Source organism: Thalassophryne amazonica, chromosome 13, assembly GCF_902500255.1.
Source record: "Thalassophryne amazonica chromosome 13, fThaAma1.1, whole genome shotgun sequence".
Taxonomy (NCBI): Eukaryota; Metazoa; Chordata; class Actinopteri; order Batrachoidiformes; family Batrachoididae; genus Thalassophryne; species Thalassophryne amazonica.
The window spans coordinates 5676829-5704243 of NC_047115.1; the positions used below are offsets into that span (position 1 = coordinate 5676829).

At 43.0% G+C, this 27415-nt stretch overlaps 1 protein-coding gene across 2 annotated transcripts in view; it reads left to right on the forward strand.

Moving 5' to 3' along the window:
* The window catches only part of ppp2r5d (protein phosphatase 2, regulatory subunit B', delta), a 136559-nt gene that overhangs the window by 54731 nt on the left and 54413 nt on the right, over window positions 1-27415 (forward strand). Inside the window, exons 8-11 of one of the 2 annotated variants that reach the window (XM_034184316.1) lie at window positions 11413-11472; window positions 22227-22335; window positions 22696-22749; window positions 24460-24630. In XM_034184316.1, the coding sequence (XP_034040207.1) occupies window positions 11413-11472; window positions 22227-22335; window positions 22696-22749; window positions 24460-24630 (394 nt within the window). The remainder of the gene's footprint in view (window positions 1-11412; window positions 11473-22226; window positions 22336-22695; window positions 22750-24459; window positions 24631-27415) is intronic. The other variant, XM_034184317.1, reaches the window with a different exon arrangement.

Here is a 27415-nt window from a genome sequence, read left to right on the forward strand (position 1 = left end):
TTTTTAATGAAAGACGTGCGGACGGATTGGCGCGTCGGCTCGCAGCCGGCGCGCCCGCCACAGGACTAACACCTCCGTGTTGATAACCATTTGTAAAATCCAGGCGGCTTTTGGTGGCTTTCAGTTGAGTGAGTATCTGAGAAATTGTTTAACAGCAGGGCATGTTCCAACTTGTCCTTAAGGCTTCCAACGGAGGTGTTTTTCCTGTGGTGGAAAAGCGCTTTATAAATGCAGTCCATTTATCTTGTTACTATCATATCTCTACACTACACTTTAACTTTTCAATAAAGCGTTTTCTGATTTATGTTCGACAGGGACACGCAGCTGAAGGGTCGGATGTTGGGAGAAGTCCATGGTGCTCCGTCTACAGCAATGCTAGCAACAGCAGAATGATGACGATGTGTGCAGAACCAGCTATTATACAGGATACTCTGGGGGCGGTGCCTAATATTCCAATGATCCTGGAGTGATGCGGGATTTTCCCTGTTTGCCGGGGTTAAAACCAGCGTAATAACCAGCGTTATTAAGGGTATTATCGGCGGAAGCAGAACACCGCCATTCTCACCCGCGTATTAACCTGCAATTGTAAGGGATAGAACTGGGTATAAACCCCTGTTGCCTGACGTGTCCCGGATGCTACGGCGTCAAAACGGCGCTTTATTCGGCGGATTTTGCGGCGTTTTATCTGCAGCTTTGCGGCGAGTACGGCGGTCAAAGCGCCGGGGGAATGCTCCGCCCCCTTCAACCGGGAAAACAGTCGGCACTACCGCGAATGTCGGTCTACGTGTTATGTGTCGGACGCAGCTCGGAGAACCGACCAGCGTTTGAAGGACCCAGTATGAAATAAGCAGAGCACGGTACAAAGGCTAACTGAATTTAATACATAACAGTGATAATACAAAAAGGTGCGGTCTGGCGTGGTGCGCTCCCAGCAGCGCTAACGGTCCGGAGCCAGAAGTTGTTTCGGACCCAAGGACCCCGCCGACACCCCCCAGGTGGCCGCAACAACCGAGTCTGTGAAAGAAGGAACCATTATGTGAGTCCACACTCTACACACAGAACACTTAAAGGTGTACAAACAGCAAACACTTCCTGGCTTGATTGCTGATCAGCTTCCAACCTGCAGGCATGGAACATCCAGTTCACAAAACTCCACCGCAGTGGAAGCTGATACATGACTAACAAACAGCTCAATACAATAAGGTGTGAGGGACACCACATTTACTGACTGTATAACTGTTAGTCACAAAATCTAACGTACCTCAGGAAGTGTGCTGACGAGCGTGAGACCTCACCCCCTCCTCTTTCACAGACCGTGCATCAAACCTGGACATTCTCAGCGTCCGCTGCTGATGAGATGGCTCCCAAGACGACGATCTCACCCGTCTGGTCACAAGGTCGAGTCTCTGGCAAATACACACTGTGCACTCCAGTCTTAAATGCCAACATGCTCCAATCCATCCAGATGCACCTCAGCTGTGAGTCCTGACGAGTCGCAGGTGATCAGGGTGAGGTCCTGACAGCCTCAGCAACACAGCCACTCAGTCCCAAATGCACGCCACCTGGGAGGAAAACAAACAGACAAACAAACCGGCAGCCAGGCCCCCCCCAGCCATATAACAGTACCCCACCCTCACGGGAAGCCTCCCGGCGACCACACACACCTGGCCCAGGAGAAACACCCCCCTCCAGGGACCATGGCTGGAAACCGCGTCTGCGTTCGTCCTCCAACAGACTGGTTGAACTGGCTGCATCTTTGCCCTTGTTTGACAGTCTCAGCACAGGTGTGGCCAGGAGTTCCTACACCTGTGCGGTCAGCCTTTAACCAAACATGTGTGATTAGTCATAACACAAAACAACCAAAACACCCCCCCCCCCCCCCGCCCCAGGGGACCGTCCCATCAAACCCCAGGGAAGGGGAGAAAAGAAAAACAACCCACATGTAAACTCACAAACAAAAATGCCAAAATACCCCCCCTCCTCCCCCCCAAACGACACGCAGGGACCAACACCCCCCAGAGGGCCACCCGCCAGCTCCAGGAGTAATAACCACGGCCGAGGTCCCTCTGGGATCCACCGTCACCCACGGGGACTACCAGCGCCCCCCAGAGGACCACTCGTCAACCCCAGGAGACGCCTCCCCTCACGACCAATGGACCCAGCCCCGGCCGTCCACGGCTAGATGGACCCAACGCCTTTTCCCCCCCAGAGGACACCACAGTCAAACCCTGAGGGCGGAAACTGGGGGAGGGAAAACAATAAAACCCCCAACCCCCCCCCCCCCTCCCCTCACGGGTGCAGAGGCCACCTGGGAAACGCCCAGCACAACCTAACTGCACCCCTCCAGCAATGCCGACACTACGGCACACCCGGCTGGAGTCAGAGGAGAAGAGAGGGCACAACAAAAAACAAAGAGAAAAAACAACCCAAATACCACCCCATCACCCCCCAGGGGACCGCTCCATCTAACCCTGGGGATGTGAAACAAAAAGAAACAAAAGAAAAAAAAAACAGACCAACACACAGTTGTTTGGGTCCCCGTTTTTCTTTTTTTTTTTTTTTTTTTTTTTTGTTCTTGGTTAGCAAAGGCTACAGGGTCACACCCCCAGACAAATAGTGGACAACAAAAAAGAAAAGCCCACACAAAAACCAACTCAAAAAACACCCACACAAAATAAACTAACACAAAACAAATCAGTGAGTTATACCGTCAAGCTCAACCAAATGGAACACACCTGTTCCTACTCCAGAGCTTGACGGTACCGTGATTCAGTCACCACAAGGGGGAACCAGAGTGCTAAAAATGAAAAAACCCCTTGGGCGACAGAAAAAAACAAACGAGCTGCTTTTGTGTGCGCAGCTGAGTGCAACACACAACCAAAATGTGCTCAACTAAATAACGCCGGAGCTGATACAACAGACGCAGTAGTTACCTTTATCCGGGGAAACGGGGCTACGACTGTAACACAGGAAGCCCAGCGACCCGTGCTAACAGAGCTCCGCCGTGCGCGTGAACCCATTACAAACGCACTCTTGCAGCTCCCGTTTACACCTCCCATCCGGTCGGAGTGTGACGCGAAGCCGTCGCCAGTCACACTCCACCACGATCCACGGATGAGGCACAACACAGGAACACAGCTGCAAGAGAGCACAAATTAGTATCCAGTAATGGGTCTCAAACACGCACCTTCCGGGCGGAGAGCCCCGCAACTGATCCGGATAACCACTGAACGTCTGCTGCCGCCTTCCCGGCGCGTTACCGTCTCTGCTAACGCTGGGTCCGTGATGTTTGGCCAGAGACTACTGTTATGTGTCGGACGCAGCTCGGAGAACCGACCAGCGTTTGAAGGACCCAGTATGAAATAAGCAGAGCACGGTACAAAGGCTAACTGAATTTAATACATAACAGTGATAATACAAAAAGGTGCGGTCTGGCGTGGTGCGCTCCCAGCAGCGCTAACGGTCCGGAGCCAGAAGCTGTTTCGGACCCAAGGACCCCGCCGACACCCCCCAGGTGGCCGCAACAACCGAGTCTGTGAAAGAAGGAACCATTATGTGAGTCCACACTCTACACACAGAACACTTAAAGGTGTACAAACAGCAAACACTTCCTGGCTTGATTGCTGATCAGCTTCCAACCTGCAGGCATGGAACATCCAGTTCACAAAACTCCACCGCAGTGGAAGCTGATACATGACTAACAAACAGCTCAATACAATAAGGTGTGAGGGACACCACATTTACTGACTGTATAACTGTTAGTCACAAAATCTAACGTACCTCAGGAAGTGTGCTGACGAGCGTGAGACCTCACCCCCTCCTCTTTCACAGACCGTGCATCAAACCTGGACATTCTCAGCGTCCGCTGCTGATGAGATGGCTCCCAAGACGACGATCTCACCCGTCTGGTCACAAGGTCGAGTCTCTGGCAAATACACACTGTGCACTCCAGTCTTAAATGCCAACATGCTCCAATCCATCCAGATGCACCTCAGCTGTGAGTCCTGACGAGTCGCAGGTGATCAGGGTGAGGTCCTGACAGCCTCAGCAACACAGCCACTCAGTCCCAAATGCACGCCACCTGGGAGGAAAACAAACAGACAAACAAACCGGCAGCCAGGCCCCCCCCAGCCATATAACACTACGTGCGACCCGCCGACAAAACCGTCTGTGTGTAAACCAGCCTTTAGGCTACTTTGCAAAATTAATTAATTAATTAATTCTTGAGTAATGTCCAATAACTCTACCAAGGTTTAATATGAAGGTTAATTTGTGCATGTACATAACAATCCATTTTATTATTCTCCAGTGAGTCTCTAGTATAGTTTAGTTTTTTGATATAGCATTATATACTACTTTGAAGACTGATCTACAGTTACCAACAGGTGTTTACAGCCTAGGCATTCCGGTATATGTACAAGGTCTATTTGCTTGTTTATAAAAAAGACCCGGTGGTGGTCTGAACGATCATATTCTGTACTTTGTTAGCCTGTCATACAAGTATCCGTGGAGGTTTCTTAAATTTCCTTTGTTTTATGATTTCTGGTGCAAATCATTAAGGTTTTCTCCCTTTATATAGCACCCTTTGGGCACATATTGCAGTGTTTTGGGATTACCTTTCACTGCTATGCAGATGATACTCAGTTATACGTGCCAATAATTACTGGTAATCTCGTTCACATAAAATCCCTGCCTTGTGTCAGTAAGAAGCTGGATGTCTAGAAACTTCCTACTTTTAAACTCTGATAAGACTGAAATGATGGTTCTTGGTCCGGTGAGACATCGGCATCAATTTGACCAGTTAAAGCTCATCCTAGGCTCCTGTGTCATACATCACACTAACAAAGATCCTTCATTGTCCTTTGGTCTCCACATTAGAAATATTACTAGGACTGCTTTCTTCCACCTGCAAAATATAGTGAAGATTCGTCCCATCCTGTCTGTGGCTGATGATGAGACCCTGATCATGTGTTCATCTCTTCTAGATTGAACTACTGCAATGTTCTATTTTCTGGTTTACCACAGTCTAGCATTAGGGCTCTCCAATTGGTTCAAAATGCTGCAGGAATATGGAGGAATATGTTGTGGACTGATGAGAGTAAAATTGTTCTTTTTGGGTCCAAGGGCCGCAGACAGTTTGTGAGACGACCCCCAAACTCTGAATTGAAGCCACAGTTCACAGTGAAGACAGTGAAGCATGGTGGTGCAACCGTCATGATATGGGCATGTTTCTCCTACTATGGTGTTGGGCCTATATATCGCATACCAGGTATCATGGATCAGTTTGGATATGTCAAAATACTTGAAGAGGTGTTTCAACAAGACAATGACCCCAAGCACACTAGTAAACAAGCAAAATCTTGGTTCCAAACCAACAAAATTAATGCCTCGTAGATGTGAAGAAATCATAAAAAACTGTGGTTATACAACTAAATACTAGTTTAGTGATTCACAGATTGATAAAAAAGCAGTCTGAACATAATAGTTTTGAGTTTGTAGCGTCAACAGCAGATGCTACTATTATTGTGAACACCCCCTTTTCTACTTTTTTTTACTAATAGCCCAATTTCATAGCCTTAAGAGTGTGCATATCATGAATGCTTGGTGTTGGATTTGTGAGAATCTACTGAATCTACTGGTACCTTGTTTCCCATGCAATAATAAGAAATATACTCAAAACCTGGATTAATGTTTTTAGTCACATAACACTACTATTATTTTGAACACTACTGTATGTAGTACATGCACGACACAATTGTGAGCCAGCATAATGGGTGATGATGTGCCAAATGTAGTGGCAACAGTGGCCATTGATCAAACAGTTAGGTATTTCAAGGACCCCTGGGGAGAACCACATAGGGCAACACACAACAGGATGGCAGTGTGACCCGTGTTCCTATTTCCAACAACACCCTCTTTGGACTGATGTGAAGATGGAAAGGCTGACAAAGGATGTCGGCAAAATCCTGGCGGCAACACGATCCAAACTGATGTGCCCGTTTGAGATCCTGAAGGTAGTCTGCAATGGTCCTGCCCACATGACATCCTTGGGGGCAGTCAACACAGAGTCCACAGCAGTACACGCCAATGTCTGCAGTATAGTAGAGAACCACCTGGACAACTGAGAGCCTACACAGAAACAATGTCTGCAGTAGTTAGCCCTGCCCATCAGAGAGCATCCTCTGAGCTTGGGGTGACATATGGGTCAACTTTACTCCTTCAGGGGTGCTGGCAGCAGTGGCAGTGCCAAGAAGATGACAGATGTGGAAATGTACCCATATATGTCACTCAAGACAAACAAAACTGCAGTTTGGTCAAAGATGATGTACAACCACAGTGAGCCAGTCCTCCCAGGAACATGATGGAATCAGGTCGGTAAGCTTCCGTAGCAGGAGGACCCAGCAACAGACCATCGGCATACTGAAGAAGGGTGTGTTCCCGGGTCATGTTTTGTTTGCTGCTACGCAAACTGCAGAACTCCCCACGAATCCCTGAAGTATCCCAGTTCATGGGTATGCTTAACCCTTATCTGTGAATGCAAACAGGTACTGGCTGCCTGGGTGCAACGTAATAGAACAAAATTGGACATTATCCACAATTGTGCAATCATGCACTGTTCAGAAGTGATGCAGGTGATTGAGGTCGCATCTGGAACAATCAGTGCTGTGGGTATCACACTGTTGTGGGGAAACAACCTGCAGATCTTGAACAAATGCTATTAATCTTACTGCCTGGCCTTGGAATTGGCAAAAATTGGTATCACAAAGACTTGATGTCTCAATCAAAACTCCAATTAAGGGTATAATTACATATAAAAATAATAAAGTAGTATGATTACGTCCATCAATGGCATTTTGGGATTGTGGGAGGAATCGTCCTGTATCGGTATGGATTTTACATTTTGAAATGTTGGCAAGTTTGCACAGATTACATTAGATGGTTTGTAGCAACACCTGTTTAAAATGATGGACCAGTTATAATTCAATATTGATATTTAATGGTATTAGATTATGCTGTATACTAATATATTTTTCATGTTTTTGTGATGTGCTAATTTGTTTTGATGAGAAATTTAAATCAGTGATCATCTTCAAACGTTTGTGCTTTGTTAGTTCTGTTGTTTTGTGCTTTTGGTGTGAGGACTAAAATTCATTGAGGTAAAAGGGGTGTCTGTGTATATCAGCGTTGCTTCTACCTTCACCCTTTCGGTGTTTCGGTCATTTCAGTTAACTGAGAAATCAGTTCCATTTTGTTTTACCATGTACTGAAAAGGTCTGTCTTTGTACTGAGATAAATATTCATTTCAATGTAACTCAGCATGGCCCACCCAATGGTGTTGGGCACATATGATACATTTTATGGATTGTTACTTATTTATTTTCAGAGGTGGTTGCTGTATAATTTGCAAAAACATCTCAGTGTCTGTTCCACTCGTATTTTGAGACTCACCCACAGTTGATTCTATGGTCTCTTCCTGTCTGACAGTGTAACACCATCACACCTACTCTGTAAGGTTTTAAGTTCAGAACCACCTTGAAACAGCCACTGTTACATCAGGCTATAAATTTTCAGATAATTGCAAATGTTTTTTTTATAACCCTTATGGACCAACAACCTGAAATTGGAGAATTAAAAAGCTGGAGGTGTTTAGGGAACATGTGATACGAAAACATGTTATGTCAATTTACATAATATCACACATTAAATTAATAGGATTGTTATCAGTGATTAGAAATGAATATTCCAATTGGTAGCCATGTCATGGGGATTTGAGCCCATCGTCATTGGTTCAGTCATAGGGACCCCTGAGACTCCAGCTGTAGTTATCAGTTTGGATGTTGGAGCTGTTTTAGCATCTGAATTCACTTCAGGAGATTTGGTAGTAACACGTGCAGAATGTGTCTTGGCATTGTCTTGCTGAAATAAGCAGGGACGTCCCTGAAAAAGACGTTGCTTGGATGGCAGCATGTGTTGCTCCAAAACCTGGATGTACCTTTCAGCATTGATGGTGCCATCACAGATGTGTAAGTTGTCCAGGCCATGGGCACTAACACACCCCCATACCATCACAGATGTGTAAGTTGTCCATGCCATGGGCACTGACACACCCCCATACCATCACAGATGTGTAAGTTGTCCATGCCATGGGCACTAACACACCCCAATACCATCACAGATGTGTAAGTTGCCCATGCCATGGGCACTAACACACCCCCATACCATCACAGATGTGTAAGTTGCCCATGCCATGGGCACTAACACACCCCCATACCATCACAGTTGTGTAAGTTGCCCATGCCATGGGCACTAACACACCCCCATATCATCACAGATGCTGGCTTTTGAACTTTGCACTGGTAACAATCTGGATGGTCTTTTTCCTCTTTTGTCCAGAGGACACGACGTCCATGATTTCCAAAAACAATTTGAAATGTGGACTCATCAGACCACAGCACACTTTTCTACTTTGTGTCTGTTCTTTTCAAATGAGCTCGGGCCCATAGAAGGCGGCGGCGTTTCTGGATATTGTTGATGTTTGGCTTTCACTTTGCATGGTAGAGTTTTAACTTGTACTTGTAGATGTAGTGACGAACTGTGTCAACTGATGATGGTTTTCTGAAGTGTTCCTGAGCCCACGTGGTAAGATCCTTTACACAATGATGTCGGTTTTTAATGTAGTGCCGCCTCCCAATCATGACACTCACCTGTTTCTAATTAACCTGTTCACCTGTGGAATGTTCCAAACAGGTGTTCTTTGAGCATTCATCAACTTTCCCAGTCTTTTGTTGCCACTGTTCCAGTTTTTTTGAAATGTGTTGCAGGCATCCATTTCAAAATGAGCAAATATTTGCACAAAAACAATGAAGTTTATCACTGAACATTAAATATCTTTGTGATGTATTCAATTGAATATAGATTGAAATGATTTGCAAATCATTGTATTCTGTTTTTAATTTACATTTCACACAACGTCCCAACTTAATTGGAATTGGGGTTGTACTTGATAGGCTGGAGAATCATTTTGGGAGTACTGGAAGTGCCCTTGCGTGGTTGACGTCTTACTTGTCTGGTCATTCTCATTGTTTTATACAACAGCACTACCTCTAATCTCAGTGACATGAAGTTTGGGGTTCCACAGGGCCCGTCTTGGGCCCTCTTCTTTTTTTCCCCCTTATGTGACACCCCTTGGGCACATATTGTGGTGTTTTGGGATTACCTTTCACTGCTATGCTGATAATACTCAGTTATACATGCTGAAAACTGCTGGTAATCTCATCCACATAAAATCCTTAGAAGATTGCCTTGCATCAGTGAGAAGTTGGATGTTTAGAAACTTCCTACTTTTAAATTCTGATAAGACTGAAATGATGGTTCTTGGTCCAGTGAGACATCAGCATCAATTTGACCAGTTAACGCTTAGCCTAGGTTTGTGTGTCATACATCACACTGACAAAGTCAGAAACCTTGGGGTAATTTTTGATCCTACGTTGTCCTTTGACCTCCACATTAGAGATATTATGAGGACTGCTTTCTTCCACTTATGAAATATAGTGAAGATTCGTCCCATCCTGTCTATGGCTGATGCTGAGACCCTGATCCATGCGTTTATCGCTTCTAGATTGGACTACTGCAGTGTTTTATTTTCTGGTTTACCGCAGTCCAGCATTAGGGCTCTCCAATTGGTTCAAAATGCTGCTTCCAGACTTTTGAAACGAAGCAGAAGGTTTGATCACATTAAACCCATTTTGGCGTCTCTTCACTGGCTTCCTGTCCCAGTGAGATCAGATTTTAAGGTTCTGCTATTAATCTATAAAATTGTTCACAGACTGGCACCTCCCTACCTAGCTGACCTTGTTAAGCCCTATGTACTGGCTCGGGCCCTGCGTTCACAGGGTGCAGGACTACTTTGTGTTCCTTTCTCTTATTGTGCACCTGCTCTGTGGAATGATCTCCCCGTGCACGTAAGGCAGTCAGATACCGTGGAGACTTTTAAATCCAGACGAATGACTCATTTGATCTCCTTGTTTTACCACTAGTATATTGTTTTTTTTTATTCTTGTACCTTTTTATGGTTTTGCTTTTATTATGTTTTCATTCATTATTCATCATTTCATTCAATTCATTATGTTCTGTTTTCTTCCGTGTTGTGTTGTGTGATGCGCCTTGAGGCGATTTTATCATTAGTTGGTTCTGTACAAATTCATAAATTTGATTTTTTGATTTGTAGGCCATGTTTGGCCCAACACTGTCTTGTGTGGATGTGCTTTTGTGTGATGTCTGGACTTAAATTTTGAATAAAGAAGTGAGTGGACATGCACCATGAGATCTGTCAGTAATGACTGGGGGTAGAATTCTGACAAATATCCACATTAAATTTGGCTTTGTACCAAATGTGTTTTTTGCGCCCATGCTGTTGGTGTATGGAGGTGAGTGATGTTGATCCTAGTCTTTCTTGATTTCTATTTAATACTAACACTTTCTATAATTGTGTATGTAACTCACTGTTGTTTACTGTTTAAACTGTTTCTGTACTCTGGCAAAATCATTTTCTTCAGGATAAATAAAGTTTATCTTTCTCTTTTATCTTTGGGTATTCCTTAATCTGAAAATGCTTGTGTGTACTTCTGTGAGAAGTAATTGTTTTTTAAATTTTATTTATTAATTCAAAAATTAAACATTTGTAGTACTGTGTTTTGTTTCATGAATAACACTGGTCAACATGATTTTCATTGCATGGATTTTTTTCTAGAGATTTGAGGTAATTTGGGGGCGCTGAATCCTAATCTGGTGATAGTTTTTGCCAGTCACATCACATTTTTTGAGATATGAAAACATATTTCTCGTATCAAGCATTGAAGCCAAAGCTGCCATCTCTCTCACACCTCTTCAGTAGCATAAATGATATTACGGCTCTTTGTTCACATTTCGTCAACCTGGTTTAAAAACAGTGCTTTTGTTCAGGATTAGTGGCATCAAACTCAGGAGTGAATGAGCAACTTTTGCATAATCCATCAATATAGTACATGCAGATTGCAAAAAAAAAAAACAAGATGCGATAGAGGAAATCAGATTTGGATTCAGCACCTCAAAATGTCCCTAAATCAGTTATTAAAGTTTATGCAAGAAAAAAGCTTTCCTTTTTTGTTGACCAGTGTAATTAGCACATGACCTAACTGTAGCATTTGTGTTTCTGAGTGCCTCACATCTTTCTGCAAATTAATTCACTGTTGGAACGAGCCTCAAGTGGCTGCTCAAGGAAGTAGAGATTTGTGCATTTCTGTGTTGACTTTGTATTTCAACATTGATGGTTGTCACTTGTGTGCTACCAGCTTACACCTGGATACAGGAACCGTTCAGAACTAACCACCTTCTCAGCTTCACATGAACACTGATGTTACTGTTTTTCCACAGATTTATCTATGAGACAGAACATCACAATGGCATTGCGGAGCTGCTGGAGATCCTGGGCAGGTGAGGTCATCTTACTGCTCTTCTGAATCACTCAGTGTCACAAACGTTACTGTGGATGGGCGCGATGGATTTGAACTGAGGGTTTTTTTTTTAGTGACAGTGATGTCAGTGACTATATGAAGATAGCACCATTCATCACACACCCGTGACCAAAGTCCCACAGACTTCCATAAAGAATTTGTGTGGCTGTTGCCATTGTTGCAAAACATCAGAATCAGAATACTTTATTAATCTCAGGGGAAATTGCATTTGTTCCATGTGCTCAGTGCAAAACAGCAAGAAGGAGCAATGGAAAGAAAGTAAATATACATGTGCCTTTACAGGACCTGACTTCCAAAGTGCGCAGCACCAAGCAATGGAAAATATAGGAGGGGAAGAATGCAGCACTCAACATACTATTGTGTTCCTACAATTTGATTTACTTTGATTAATCCATGTGCACACGCTAAATTATTAGCTTTGTCAGTACATATAGCCAAGACTTTCTGTCCTCTGCATGCAAACAAAATCTATTGTGTGCAAACGTCTCACTAATTGTCTTTCTTAATGTAGTGTTTGGTGTGTGTGTACTCGACTCAGCACAGTGCACAAACTAATCAAATGTGAAAACTAATTAACCAAAAGTGTTGTGTGGGCCGCTGAAGAGGAGGTACTGCTGGCCCACCACCACCAGAGGGCACCCTGCCTGGAGTGCGGGCTCCAGGCACCAGAGGGCGCTGCCGCCTCACAGGAGCAGCCGGGGTGACAGCTGTCACTTATCACCTATGACAGCTGTCACCAATCATCTGATCATCAGTGGTATATCAGCAAGACGACATCTCCACCTCTTCGCCGAGATATCGCTCTACCGAGGAGGTAACGTACTCAGCCGACTTTGTTATCTTCCTGACAGGAATACCTGTTACTTTGTGTGTTGGATAGCAGATATTTTGTTTCCTTTTTTCCGACGAGAGGTGGAGGTGGTTTTCCACCATACGTGTTGCTGGGTGCAGACGCACCCACATCTAACTGTTTTTGTTCCTCGCCAGCAGTACCAGATCCGACAAGCGGAGGCAGTGGCCACCTGGGAGTTCGGGACTTGGCGGCTCCAGTATTCCCGGGGTTCGGTGGCGGAGGAAATTGTGTGGTTCCGGTTCTGCTTTGGACAGACGTCTCTTATCTTCGAGCCTGCCCACGCGACACATTTTTGTGAATTGACTTCATTGACTATTATTGTAATCTGCTGTGTTTGTTGTGCTCATTCACAACAGTAAAGTGTTGTTATTTGACTTCCTCCATTGTCCGTTCATTTGTGCCCCCTGTTGTGGGTCCGTGTTCTTACACTTTCCCAACACAAAAGGTGCAAATAAATTGCATCTTGTAGGCCAGGAGTGGATGGGTTAGCAAAATGCTAACCTGTTATTACTAGCAAAGCCTTACCTTATGATGATGATGATACCTTATGATGAAACTTGTGGTCATGCTCAACATTTTGGAATTAGATTCATTTGGTTAGCTGATGGACTAATCTAGCTCAATCTTCGGTTCATTTCTCATGACCACGCCCACCACTTGGTGCCTGGGATACACAAAAGATTGCCTTTTTGTTAACAGTTGGTTAGTATCTTAGTTAAGCTAAATCTAAGCCACATGGAGTGTGCAGCCAGTACATTGTAAGTGTTGGTCCCAAGCCCAGATAAATGAGGAGGATTGCATGAGGAAGGGAATGTGGTGTAAAACAAGCCAAAGCTTTAAGATGTCGAGTACAAATCGAATTTCCATACCGAATCGGTCGAGGCCCGGTGTCACCGGCCAAACGGTCCCCCCTAAAACTCTGTTCGTCTTTTGTATCTGCGCATGTGTCATTAGCCACAGTTCATGGATTAAAACCTTGTTTCTGCTTAAAACTTCACTCCATTCGTCATCTGTCTCAGTGACAGATATCTGAAGCTTTTGTTCAATCATTTCCACATACATTCAGCATTATTTCATCGTAAAAGGTGGAGGAAGCAATCGGAGCACCGCAGCTAAACGAGCTGCCACCTGATGCATTCACTGCGCGATGGTCATTTCAAATCGTCACAGAATTTTGCCTTGTTTCTGCTTCAAATGGCCTTGTTTTTGCTTAAAACTGACATTAGAATGATTTAAGAGGTTTTACTTTGTCATTTGATGGTTAATAATCACATTTGATCATTGACTCTGCTGCTGTGGTCCAAAATGACGCATGCACAGATACAAAAGGCGGACCAATTTTTTAGGGGCGGAGTTCGGTCTGTGACACCAGTTTAACAACAACTGGTGCTGTTGCACAACAGGGTGCTGGGGGAAACTGGGCTGCTGCTGGGCAAACAAGAAAAAAAGGAGAATGTGTCCAGAGACAGCGGTAGAAGAGGAAGTCCAGAGGGTTGAAATGAGAGTCAAGACTTTGAATGTTGGCAGTCTGACTGGTAAAGGGAGAGAGCTGGCTGATATGATGGAGAGGACAAAGGTAGACATATTGTGTGTGCAAGAGACCAAGTGAAAGGGAAGTAAGAGCAGGAGCATAGGCGAGGGGGTTCAAGTCGTATCACGGTGAGGACAGGAAGAGAAATGGTGTTGGGTCATTTTAAAGGAAGAGTATGTTAAAATAGTGTTGGAGGTTAAGCGAGTGTCTGACAGGGCGATGAGGGTGAAGTTAGAAATTGAAGGGGTGACGAGGAATATCATCAGTGCATAGGCCCTACAGATAGGTGGTGAGATCAGAATCAGAATAGCCTTTATTCACCAAGTATCCACAAGAATCCACAGAATTTGACTTTGGTTTGAGCTGTACTCTCTCTGTACCGCATGTAGAAATATACACTAAACACTGAATAATTTAGTGGAAAAAAAAGTGCAAATAAAATGTGCAATTAAAATCAAATGTGTAATAAGAGAAAAAACATTTGAAACAGATTGAAATTGGTCATGAGGTACATGAAAGAGTGAGTTTTTTGGCAGGATAAATTGTTCATCAGTGTGACGACCTGTGGAAAGAAACTGTTCCTGTGTCTGGTTGTTCTAACGTACAGTGCTCTGTAATGTTGACCAGAGGAGAGGAGTTTAAACAGGGTGTGTCCAAGTTGGGAGGACTCCGCAGAGATTTTACCAACTGGCTTCCTGGTCCTGGACGGGTATAAGTCCTGGATGGAGGGCAGGCCTGGAGGATGAGATGAATGGGAAAGAAGATTTCTGGAGTGAGTTAGATGAGGTGGTGGAGAGTGAACCCAAGCATGAAAGAGTGGTGACAGGAGCGGACTTCAATGGGCATGTTGGTGAAGGGAACAGAGGTGATGAAGTAATGGGTAGATATAGTATCAAGGACAGGAATATCGAAGAACAGATGGTAGGTGATTTTACAAAAAGGATGGAAATGGATGTGGTGAATACCTCCTTTAAGAAAAGGGAGGAGCACAGGGTGACATATAAGAGTGGAGGAAGGTGCACACAGGTGGACTACATTCTGTGTAGGAGATACAAGCTAAAAGAAACTAGAGACTGTAAGGTGGTGGCAGCATAGGATGGTGTATTGTAGGATGACTTTAAAAGGTGAAGAAGAGTGAGAGCTCAACAAAGGAGCAGATGGTGGAAGCTGAAGGAGGAAGACTGTTGTGTGAAATTCAGTGAGGAGGCACTGGATGGAGGGGAAGCAATTTTAGACAACTGGAAAAGTACTGCAGATGTGGTGAGGGAGTCAGACAGGAAGGGACTGGGTGTGACATCTGGACAAAGGAAGGAAGACGAGGAGACTTGGTGGTGGAACAAAGATGTTCAGGAAATCAAAAGGAGAAAGAGGTTGGCAAAAAAGTTTTGGGATCATCGGAGAGATGAAGAAAGTAGACAGGACTACAAGGAGATGCGGCGTAAGGTGAAAAGAGAAGTGGCAGAAGCTATGGAAAAGGCACTTCGTGAGCTGTACAAGATGTTGACCAGTAAGGAGGGAGAAAAGGACTTGTACCGATTGGCCAGGTGGAGGGAATATTTTGAGGAGCGGATGAATGAAGAAAATGAGTGTAAAGGCTGGATGATGTGGAGAGAATAAATCAGGAAGTACAAGGGATACATAAGGATGAAGTGAGGGCAGCGATGAAGAGGATGAAGAGTGGAAAGGCATTTGGTCCAGATGACATTCTGGTGGAGTCATGGAAATGTCTAGGAGAGATGGCAGTGGAGTTTCAAACCAGATTGTTTAATAAAATCTTGGAAAGTGAGAGTGTTGGGGATTTTCTGCCTGATATCCCCACCCCAGTAATTTTATGTGTTGAGGGAAAATAAGAGTCAAATATTGACAGGAGACAGACTTAGAAAACCAGATGCTGTATTAAAGAGATTCCCACATTAAACAAGAGTTGCCATTACAGCGCTGGGATCTTGAAAATAGATGTCACATGCACTGCTGTTAACAAGAGCCCCGACCTCTGGGCTTGCCTGCATTTTAAGCCTATACTTGGCAAACCTCCAAATCGGTGGGCCTTCCCTGCTGTGTGGATCAGTGGTGCTATGTGATTGGGTTAAAAAAGTGTGACCTTATGTGCGGATGACATGTTCATATTGTTCATCTGAATGGTATGTGTTCAAGACCTTGTGATGGATGTTTGTGTCAATATTAGCACAGAATAGAATATTTCATGATGCCTGTCTGTCCCAGACGGAGATATGTAGACCTTCAGTTTTATCAGGTATGTATCATCAAGTTGGTCCGAGGACAAGCGTCATGGAATATTCTGCCCAATAACTCAACCTGTTGACGTGACCTTAAGTCACATCACCTAAGAGTAAAAGTGAAGTGTGAAAACAATAAAAACAAAAAAACATCCAAAAAGCAGAACTATCTACCAAAGCAACAAAAACGCCTGAGAATATATGAGCCTGTGTGGACCCAAAAGGAGTACCCCGCCAGTGGTGTCAGTGGTACCTGTGCCGCCAACCAAGGCTTGATGCAACCATCTGAACTTTGCATGACCACTTGAACCAGGCTCCCTTCAAGCAAGCAATGTAGCATGGAGAGAATTTTTGCAGAATTTTACTCCTCTTATTGCAAAGCACAGAATATGAAAATACTAACAGCATGTGTACTAACACAGTGGAAAAGAACAAAAATACTGCCCTAAATGTAAAAATACACAACCTCAGCTGTCCCTGCAAACAGCGTGAACATGTATTATTACCCTGAGCAACATAGTGAGATCAGTAAATGTACCGTTGACCCTATACTCAGTGAAAGGTGGAGTGGGCTTCATCCAAGAGGGACGGGAGGCCAGCAGCAAATGTTTTTATCCGCGCCAGCCACTGCACCATCTGCTGGTTTCCACTGCCAAGCGCCATTGTGCTTGTCGCTCATCATTCGCCAGCTCATCAATTTTTACGTAATTATTGTATGGCCTTGCCTTACAATATAAAGCACCTTGGGGCAACTGTTTGTTGTGATTTGGCGCTATATAAATAAAATTGATTGATTGATTGATTCTTCTTTCATTCGGGAGACAGAATACTTTGACGAGAGAATAGAATCTGAAGGCCTCTTGTTTTCTGAATATTCCTAAGGCACACCTGTGCAATAATCATGCTGTCTAATCAGCATCCTGATCTGTCACACCTGTGAGGTGGGATGGATCATCTTGGCAAAGGAGAAGTGCTCACTGACACAGATTTGTGACCAGTATTTGAGAGAAATAGGTCTTTTGTGTATAGAGAAAAAGTTTTAAATCTTTATGTTCAGCTCATGAAAAATGGGAGCAAAAACAAAGTGTTGCGTTTATATTTTTGTTCCGTGTATGAAGTGTTGGAGCAGTATGTCTCATGGCAAATTTGTTGCTTTGCTAACTTCACATAATACTAATAGTAGTACATAATAAGGACTTCAGATCTCCTTATACAGATAATCATAGTAATTATAATCACTTTGTTGTGTGCCATGATGCATACTGTTCTTCTGCTTATCACGCAACACGGACAGACCACAGTTTCACTTGTACACATACAGTTTATTACAGTGTGTGCACTCAGCGCAGATAAAGGTCAACGTGCAACGTCTTTCAACCATAAACACATAATTAAATGATCCATACTGAGGGGAAACGGCCTGACTATCTGGGGGCAGGGCTGGAGTGCAGGGTGTAGAGAGGGGCAGAGAGTGTGTGTGTGTGTGTATGCTTTCAGACTGAGGTAGAAATGAACTGTTGAGTGAAGTCAGGCGTTATGGGAAGTCAGGAATCAGGAGTTATGGGGTAAAAACAGCAAAAATGGTGATAAAGATCAGTTTCAGTTTGTACAGGGTTCAAAAGTTAAAGTTGCTCCAATTTTGGTTAAAAAAAAAGATGCAAATTAATAGTTAACAGGGTTTTAAAAAGGAATAGTTTGGACCATGTATCATGCTTCGTTATCATGTTACGGGGTAACATGTCATAGAATCCAATGGAGGTTGACTTTGTTTGACCTTCACTTTGGAGACCAAACATTCAACACAATCAAAACTATTCCATTTATTACTCCTGATCAATCAGTCATAGATAGTCCAAACTATACCTTTTGGGAATCTTTACGGTCAGACAAATAATGTGGTGTAGTTTTCAAAATATGAGCATTTTTTATTTTGACCCCTGTGTAATTCATCAATTGACCCCTATCTGGCCGTCTCTTGAAAATTAAAGTGGCCAGTCAGTTTTTTCAAAAGAGTAATGTCTAAGGAGTATTTGTGCCAACGTTGGTGCTTGTATCACCATTTGCACGATTGTTTCAGTTATCTGCGCAGACCAGACTCAAAGCGGTGACCCTCTGCTTGGACCATGCTACTGACACAATTTACAACATGATTATACACAAAACTTTTCTGGTGCACAGGGCAGGTGGGTAGTAGAAGTAGACACCACATCCATCTCTGGATGCACCTTAAACAGAGAGAAAAAAACAGAATCAGGCATCAGAAAGACAAAAAATACAGTATAATTAGTCAGCATTAATCAACAAGAAAAAGAGAAGAAATAAGGTGATCGCCGGCCACTAGCCCTAAGCTTCACTAAAAGACCCAGAATTTAGATAAAGTTGAGGCTGCAGCCCGCTCCGTTTACTAATAAAATTCATTAAAAGAGTGAAAGCGTAGAAACATACTATGCCAATATGCTAGCCATATGAAAGGGAAAAAGTCTGGACTTGAAAGTCTCCACAGAATCTGACTGTTTTATTGATGCAGGGAGATCATTCCACAGAACAGGGGCACGATAAGAGAAAGCTCTGTGACCCACAGACTTCTTATTCACCCTAGGAACACAACGTAAACCTGCACCCTGAGAGCGCAAAGCCCGGGCCGGTACGTAGGGTTTAATTAGGTCAGCTAGGTAGGGAGGTGCCAGTTCATGAATAATTTTATAGACTAGTAGCAGAACCTTAAAATGTGATCTCACTGGGACAGGAAGCCAGTGAAGAGATGCCAAAATAAGTGTAATGTGGTCGAACTTTCTGCTTCATGTCAAAAGTCTGGCAGCAGCATTTTTGAACCAATTGGAGAGCCCTAATGCTGGACTGTGGTAAACCAGAAAATAGAACATTGCAGTAGTCCAATCTAGAAGAGATAAACACATGGATGAGGGTCTCAGCATCAGCCACAGACAGGATGGGACGAATCTTCGCTATATTTCGCAGGTGGAAGAAAGCAGCTGAATTATGCAATCATTCTTAGTGAGGCAGCTAACAGAATATTTACAGAGGAATCTTTCAAATGGTGAAACAAGCACTAAATTTGGCACAAATACTCCTTAGACATGACTCTTTTGTAAAAGCACGTTAGCCACCTAAATTTTCAATAGGCAGCCAGGTAGGACTCAATTGAAGAATTACACAGGGGTCAAAATTTAAAAATGCTCCAATCATGCTGAAAACGACGCCACATTATTTGTCTGATCACAAAGATTCCAAAAAGATACAGTTTGGACAATCTGACTGAATGTTGTGGAGTTATGGGGTAAAAGCTTCAAGAATGTGACAAAGGTCAGTTTCAGTTTGTACAGGGGTCAAAAGTTAAAGTTGCCCCAATTTTGGTTAAAAAGTGAAGCAAATTATTGGTTGTGCTAATAGAATTAATACATGGAATAGTTTTGTCTCTGTTGAATGCTTGGTCTCCAAAGTAAAGGTCAAACAAGGTCAATGTCCATTGAATTCTATGACATGTGACATATGTTACCCTGTAACATGAACTAAGCATGACACCTGGCGCAAACTATTCCTTTTTAAAACGCGATTAACTCAACCAATAATTTCCATCACTTAGCATTTGGGAACTGAGGACACTAATTTTTGAAGCTTTGTAGGTGGAATTCTTTCCCATTCTTGCTTGATGTACGACTTCAGTTGTTCAACAGTCCGGGGTCTCCGTTGTCGTATTTTATGCTTCATAATGCACCACACATTTTCAATGGGCGACAGGTCTGGACTGCAGGCAGGCCAGTCTAGTACCCGCACTTTTTTACTACGAAGCCACGCTGTTGTAACGTGCAGAATGTGGCTTGGCATTGTCTTGCTGAAATAAGCAGGGACGTCCCTGAAAAAGACGTTGCTTGGATGGCAGCATGTGTTGCTCCAAAACCTGGATGTACCTTTCAACATTGATGGTGCCATCACAGATGTGTAAGTTGTCCATGCCATGGGCACTAACACACCCCCATACCATCACAGATGCTGGCTTTTGAACTTTGCACTCATCAGACGACAGCACACTTTTCCACTTTGTGTCTGTCCATTTCAAATGAGCTCAGGCCCAAAGAAGGCAGCGGCGTTTCTGGATGTTGTTGATGTTTGGCTTTCAATGTTGGTTTTCGGTCTTGCCGCTTACGTGGAGAAAGTTCTCCAGATTCTCTGAATCTTCTGATTATATTAAGGACTGTAGATGATGGAATCCCTAAATTCCTTGCAATTGAACATTGAGAAACGTTGTTGTTAAACTGTTGCACTATTTTTTCACACAGTTGTTCACAAAGTGGTGATCCTCACCCTGTCTTTGCTTGTGAATGTCTGAGCCTTTTGGGGATGTTCCTTTTATACCCAATCATGATACTCACCTGTTTCCAATTAACCTGTTCACCTGTGGAATGTTCCAAACAGGTGTTCTTTGAGCATCCCAGCTTTTTTGAAACGTGTTGCAGTCATCCATTTCAAAATGAGCAAATATTTGCACAAAAACAAAGTTTATCAGTTTGAACATTAAATATCTTGTCTTTGTGGTGTATTCAATTGAATATAGGTTGAAGAGAATATAGGTTTAGATTATACACAACGTCCCAACTTCATTGGAATTGGGGTTGTAAAGTAAATGTGAAAATTACTGTGTTTTTCTTTTTATACATTTTACGAGGTCTGTGAGAAAAGTATCCGACCTTTTTATTTTATGCAAAAAATATATGGATTTGATTCATATGTTTTTACGTCAGCCAAGCTTGAACCTTCGTGCACGTGTGAGTTTTTTCACGCCTGTTGGTTGCGTCATTCGCCTGTGGGCAGGCTTTGAGTGAGCACTCCTCCACCCCTCTCGTCGTTGTTTCATTGCGAGGAAATGGCAGAATGATTTGGGCTTTGTTCCATTAGAATTTTTTCAGAAACTGTTAGAGACAGGCAGCTGGAAACCATTCGGAAAATTCACATGGCTTTCAGTGAAAATTTTAATGGGCTTCACAGAGATTAAGGAGTGTTACTACCGCTTTAAGGACGGCCCACAATGGTGCACGGCGCGCCGCGATCGACAGGCTGAAATGACCATTTCATTTCTAAACGGATGGCTATGAGGAGCCGGGACCGTCGTTATGCAGTTTCTCTGGTTATCACAAGAGCTGGACATCAACCATTTTCTGGCAGATTTCACTTTTAACAAGAGATTTTGTCATGGAACGCCGCACGGAGGCTTCGCGCGTCATGACGGAGCCGCTGATGGAGCGAGACAAAGAACACCTCAGTTTCGGAGTGTCAGAGGACAAGTTGGGACATGCCTATCTCGGCTTTCAGTGGCTTACCAGCCCAGGGAGTATAAGAGAAATTGTGGAGAGCTGGGCATGTCCCAACTTGTCCTCTGACACTCCAAAACGGAAGTGTTCTTTGTCTCGCTTCATCAGCGGCTCCGTCATGACGCGCGAAGCCTCTGCGCGGCTTTCCATGACAAAATCTCTTGTTAAATGAAATCTGCCGGAAAATGGCTGATGTCCAGCTCTTGTGATAACCAGAGAAATTGCACATGATGGTCCCGGATCCACACAGCCATCCGTTTAGAAATGAAATGGTGGTTTCTGCCTGTCAATCGCGGCTCGGAGTGCGACGCACCGTGCGCCATTGTGGGCCGTCCTTAAAGCGGTAGTAACACTCCTTAATCTCTGTGAAGCCCAAAAAATTTTCACCGAAAGCCATGTGAATTTTCCGAATGGTTTCCAGCTGCCTGTCTGTAACAGTTTCTGAAAAAAGTCTGATGGAAAAAAGCCCAAATTATTCCGCCATTTCCTCGCAATGAAACAACGATGAGAGGGGTGGACCAGTGCTCACTCAAAGCCTACCCACAGGCGAATGACGCAACCGACAGGCGTGAAAAAACTCACACATGCGCACGAAGGTTCAATCTTGGCTGACGTAAAAACATATGAATCAAATCCATATATTTTTTGCATAAAATAAAAAGGTTGGATACTTTTCTCACAGACCTCGTACGTATTGTCCAACATTTTCTGGTTCTGGTTTGTATATGTTGTGTTGCTTTGCTTCCTCATGTACATTTTCTCTCTCAGTATCATCAATGGGTTTGCTCTGCCTCTGAAAGAAGAACACAAGATGTTTCTCATCCGAGTCCTCCTGCCACTTCATAAAGTGAAGTCCCTCAGTGTCTACCACCCACAGGTCAGAGGTCAAATGTTGTCGTGGTGGAACTGTTTGAGATTATCCGTGGAAACACAGGGTTCTGTCCATCTCCCTTTAAACTCAGTTCAATTCTTTTTATTGGCATCACCACACATAAACAGTTGCCAAAGTGCTACATGAAGAAAGATATTTACAAGCAATTATATTTATAAAAAAACTTATCTGTACACTAACTTGTTTGTATGTACACACATACTCATAGACGATGTGAACAGTGTGTGAAACTTAAAAAAAAAAAAAAAATCTTAGAAACCAAAGTGTATGTAAGAGAAAATAATGAAAAGGAAAAAGAAAATATTTGGCCTGATGTGGGTCTTAATCAGTGTTTTTGTTTTCCAGTTGGCTTACTGTGTGGTTCAGTTTCTGGAGAAGGACAGCAGCCTCACTGAGCCGGTGAGTCTGCATCCATGTTTCCATGACAACAGCAGTGATGCTGGTGATGACTGGCAGTGTAAGCGGCAATGTGTCGGCAGACATGCCCCAAAAAACCTTTGGGACGTGGCCACAGGTACGAAACATTTTTACACATGCTCGCCGGTAGTACAGAGTGCTCTGAGCGGCTGCGATAGAACCCAGTGGAATTAACCGCGCACTGATGATGTACCGCGGGACAGACTTCATGACACAATGGAGTCATTCATCTCAGTTTAGTAAAGTTACACTATAAACAGAAAATTTTGTTGACAAATAAGATTTTTCTTCTGTGACTTTTTTTTTTCGTCAAACCTTTTTGTCCCTCTGCTATGAAGTACAGCGATGTTCGTCCATCTGTCTGTCTGTTCCTCAGTCCATGTTCGCTTGTTAGCTCATTATCTCAAGAACCATTTGACCAATTTAATTCATATTTAGCATAAAGGTGTTTTTGGGCGATCCCCCAACACTTTGTATTACTGATTTGTCCGGACGGGGGCCATACGTCATCTCCTGATGACTCTTGTCTTAGGTAGTCACACTTCATGAGCGGTCTAAGTTTGCAGTCAGCTAATTTTTAACATCTTTAACTGCAAGAAAATGCAGTCATTAAAAAAAAAAAAAACTGGGTTGTGTCATAGCCGCTAAGAGTGACGGCGCATCGTGCACTCAGTACTACTGCTGTCTGGTACCTGTAGCCACGCCCACCTGGGAAATAAGTTTGGTACCTGCAGCGTGTCCAAGCAGAACTCCACTGTGTTTCATGTCATACTCGTGTTTTATTAAGCTTCATAATTTGATAGATTTTTTTTTTCTGTGGTTGTATTAATGTAGATATGCATGCACATAAAGCCCCGCTCACGCGGCACTAACAAAGGATGCCCAAGCCAAAATGAAACAAGAAATCTGGACTTGTGTTGACTTTCGTCGTTTGAGCGTCGTTTGTGTAGCTGGCGCTTCATCAGAATTTTCAAACTGTTGAAAAATGTGAATGACTCCTGACGACAACTTTAATTTGTCCGTACTCCATTTTGCTTTCTGTCTTGATGGTTCCTCATCATTTGCATAGTTCCCGTACCGTCAGCGTTCTATTTGATTGTTGTCCATTCTCTCTCTCTCTCTCTCTCTCTCTCTCTCTCTCTCTCTCTCTCTCTCTCTCTCTCTCTCTCTCTCTCTCTCTCTCTCTCTCTCTCTCAACATCGCTGCCTGCGACATGCGTGTGTCAAGACAACGGAGCTGTAGGTGGCTGTGGAAAGCACAGACTCGCTGCAGAAATAATCACACGCTGGTGCTTCATTTTGATTTTGTTTTAAAGCGTCAAGGTCACTGTTGGCTTTGTTTTTCTTTTATTAGTTTTGGTTTCATTTCTGTCTTTTATGCACTCTGCACTCGCAGGCTTTCAGGTGGGAGAAGTCCAGGCTCATTTGTCTACTTTTCCTCGACGATTTGTGACTTTGGGACTTTTTCCTTTGTTCAGCTGAGGCCGGGTGCCGTGTGACCGGGCCATAAATGGTGCACAGCAGAACACACGGAGGGAACCACCTTACTTACAAGCTGTCGTTGTTTTCCTCCGTGTTTTCTTTGATGTTACATTTGATGTTACATGATGTGGCTCAGTGTAACTGGGGACAATGTAATCTCATAGAACAACACACAGAATCAACCAGAGCTGCTCCTGTCTGTCTGCTGCAGGTCATCATGGGTCTGCTTAAGTTCTGGCCCAAAACCCACAGTCCTAAGGAAGTTATGTTCCTCAATGAGCTGGAGGAGATCTTGGATGTCATTGAACCCTCAGAGTTTGTCAAAGTCCAGGAACCGCTTTTTAGACAGCTTGCCAAGTGTGTCTCCAGCCCACACTTCCAGGTACCACCGGAACTTGATCCAAATAAATAAAAAAATTACAGTCTGAACAAAAACATTCTGCAAATAGCTCTGAACCAAAATATGAGCTACACAAAATCTAATCAGAACCAAATTATATGCATCACTTTTGATGAAAATTACAGCACCTTTAACTTTTGACCCCAGACTGAAACTGACCTTTGTCACCATTCTTGCTGTTTTTACCCCATAACTCCATAACATCCAGTCACAGATTGTCCAAACTATACCTTTTTGGAACCTTTATGAGCTGACAAATAATGTGATATATTTTTTCAATATGATTGGAGGATCTTTTAATTTGGACCCCCGTGTAATTGACCCCTCGCTGGCTGCCTATTGAAAATTCAAGTGGCAAGTTGTTTTTTTTAAGAGAGTTCATGTCTAAGGAGTATTTGTGCTGAAGGTGGTGCTTCGGTCACCATTTGCAGGATTGTTTATCGGCTGCACTAAAATGCAGAGTGACAACAATGTACTTAAAAAAATGAAATTATATATTTTCATATCGGACATTTATTTTTCAGTGATCGACAATTTACTCCATACATTACACTACTTTTGTCAGCCAGAGACTTTGGTGAATCCATTTATAGCACCAAAACAGTTTATCCACATGAATGAAAGTATGTTTTCAATAAAGAGCTGAAGAATTTTTGAAAAACATATTTATTTTTTTCAAATTTAAAGCCAAATTATTTCCACTCGTGCAGTGCCCGTGGGAAGTTTGTATTCCTGTTGAAAATTGGCAGCTGAAGTAGATTTTTTCTTTTTTCATGGCTGGTCATGTGAGGCTGTTTGAAGGTGGGCTGTACAAAGAGGTGGACTCACTGTTACGTCATTCTAACAGACAAACTGTATGTTTGTTAAGACACGGCTGACATTGAGCTACAAACACATTTATTTTAAGAAAAAGATTGTCATTCATCCAGCATGGGCAGACCTAAATACACACACACACGAGATATAGGAAGGAATAAACACAGTTAGTGTTCATGAAGCACAACATATGGATGTGAATACAGAAGTTATTGATAATGTGAGTCAGGGATATTTTAGGTTTGCTGTGAAATCTGTGGATTGATTGGTGAACCACATGTGAGCCGACGACTTACATTCTAACATTTGAGGTAGAAATAATGTATATTTTGATCCAATGCAAACATTCAAAAACCACTTGGCACAAATTAAAGATATTTGATCGACAAGTGGAGTTGATAATAAACACTTTTTAATGTCAGTTGGGTCTATATTCAAATAATAATATATTGTAACATGTCAATCAAAAGATTGATTTGTTACATTATATTATTATTGGAATGTAGTATTTCATATTGCTTTCAAAAATCAGTTTTATTATTATATGGAAATAAAAGGATTCTTATTAATCAGGTTATTGGAAGATACTCAGACAAAATTAAACAGAACATTTAGAATATTTAAAACTGCAAATCCTCAGGACCCCACCTCCTGAACACAGTTTATTTAAACTTGAACTCACGGCAAATATAAGGTTTTATTCAGCTTATGTACTTACTGAAACTGGGAAATTTGTCGTTTTTAGCAAAAAACAGATTTTAGCTACGTCTCAGTTGCAGGGAACACTGGGGGCGTGTCTTTCACAGTAAGAATATTTGCTGACATGAAACGTTTTATTGTGAAATGGTGCGAGCAACATGACCAACCTGATGATGTTTAACTTTGCTGCCAGTAACGTCAGTGAGTCACACTTGATATTATTAGCAAACAAACATAAAAAGAACACATTTAACTGACTGCTGTTACCGACAGTCTGTCTGTGTTCTCACTTTACCCTGACATTGAAGTTGCAGCTCTTGGTCAGAGTTAGCTGACAGTCAGGAGAAGCTATGGACGGCGCCATCTTGGAAGTATGAATGTTATGATGTCAAAATAAAGGTTTAGAAAATGAATCCCCAAAAGGCCGATCTGACAGTAAGAGAGATATGTGAGCCACGTACACGCAGACATACAGTGGCAGAGTGTTGGTGTATTTTGATCCCACTGGCTGCTCATTCCACCTCACAAATAAGGAGAGAGGAAACGCACTTTTCAGGGACTCAGTTATAACTGCTGAATCCAAAAGACGCTGGGTGTTACTGGATTCGGTCAGAGTTCTGTTCTGAAAGCTGATTTATCACTGGGTCAGTCTGTTGTGGAAGTCAATGCAGGAAAAGCCACTTGACACACCTCCATCATCATCATATATATATATATATATATATATATATATATATATATATATATATATATATATATATATATATATATATATATGTGTGTGTGTGTGTGTGTGTGTGTGTGTGTGTGTGTGTGTGTGTGTGTGTGTATATATACTCAACAAAAATATAAACGCAACACTTTTGGTTTTGCTCCCATTTTGTATGAGATGAACTAAAAGATCTAAAACATTTTCCACATACACAATATCACCATTTCCCTCAAATATTGTTGACAAACCAGTCTAAATCTGTGATAGTGAGCATTTCTCCTTTGCTGAGATAATCCATCCCACCTCACAGGTGTGCCATATCAAGATGCTGATTAGACACCATGATTAGTGCACAGGTGTGCCTTAGACTGCCCACAATAAAAGGCCACTCTGAAAGGTGCAGTTTTGTTTTATTGGGGGGGGGGGGGGGGATACTAGTCAGTATCTGGTGTGACCACCATTTGCCTCATGCAGTGCAACACATCTCCTTTGCATAGAGTTGATCAGGTTGTCAATTGTGGCCTGTGGAATGTTGGTCCA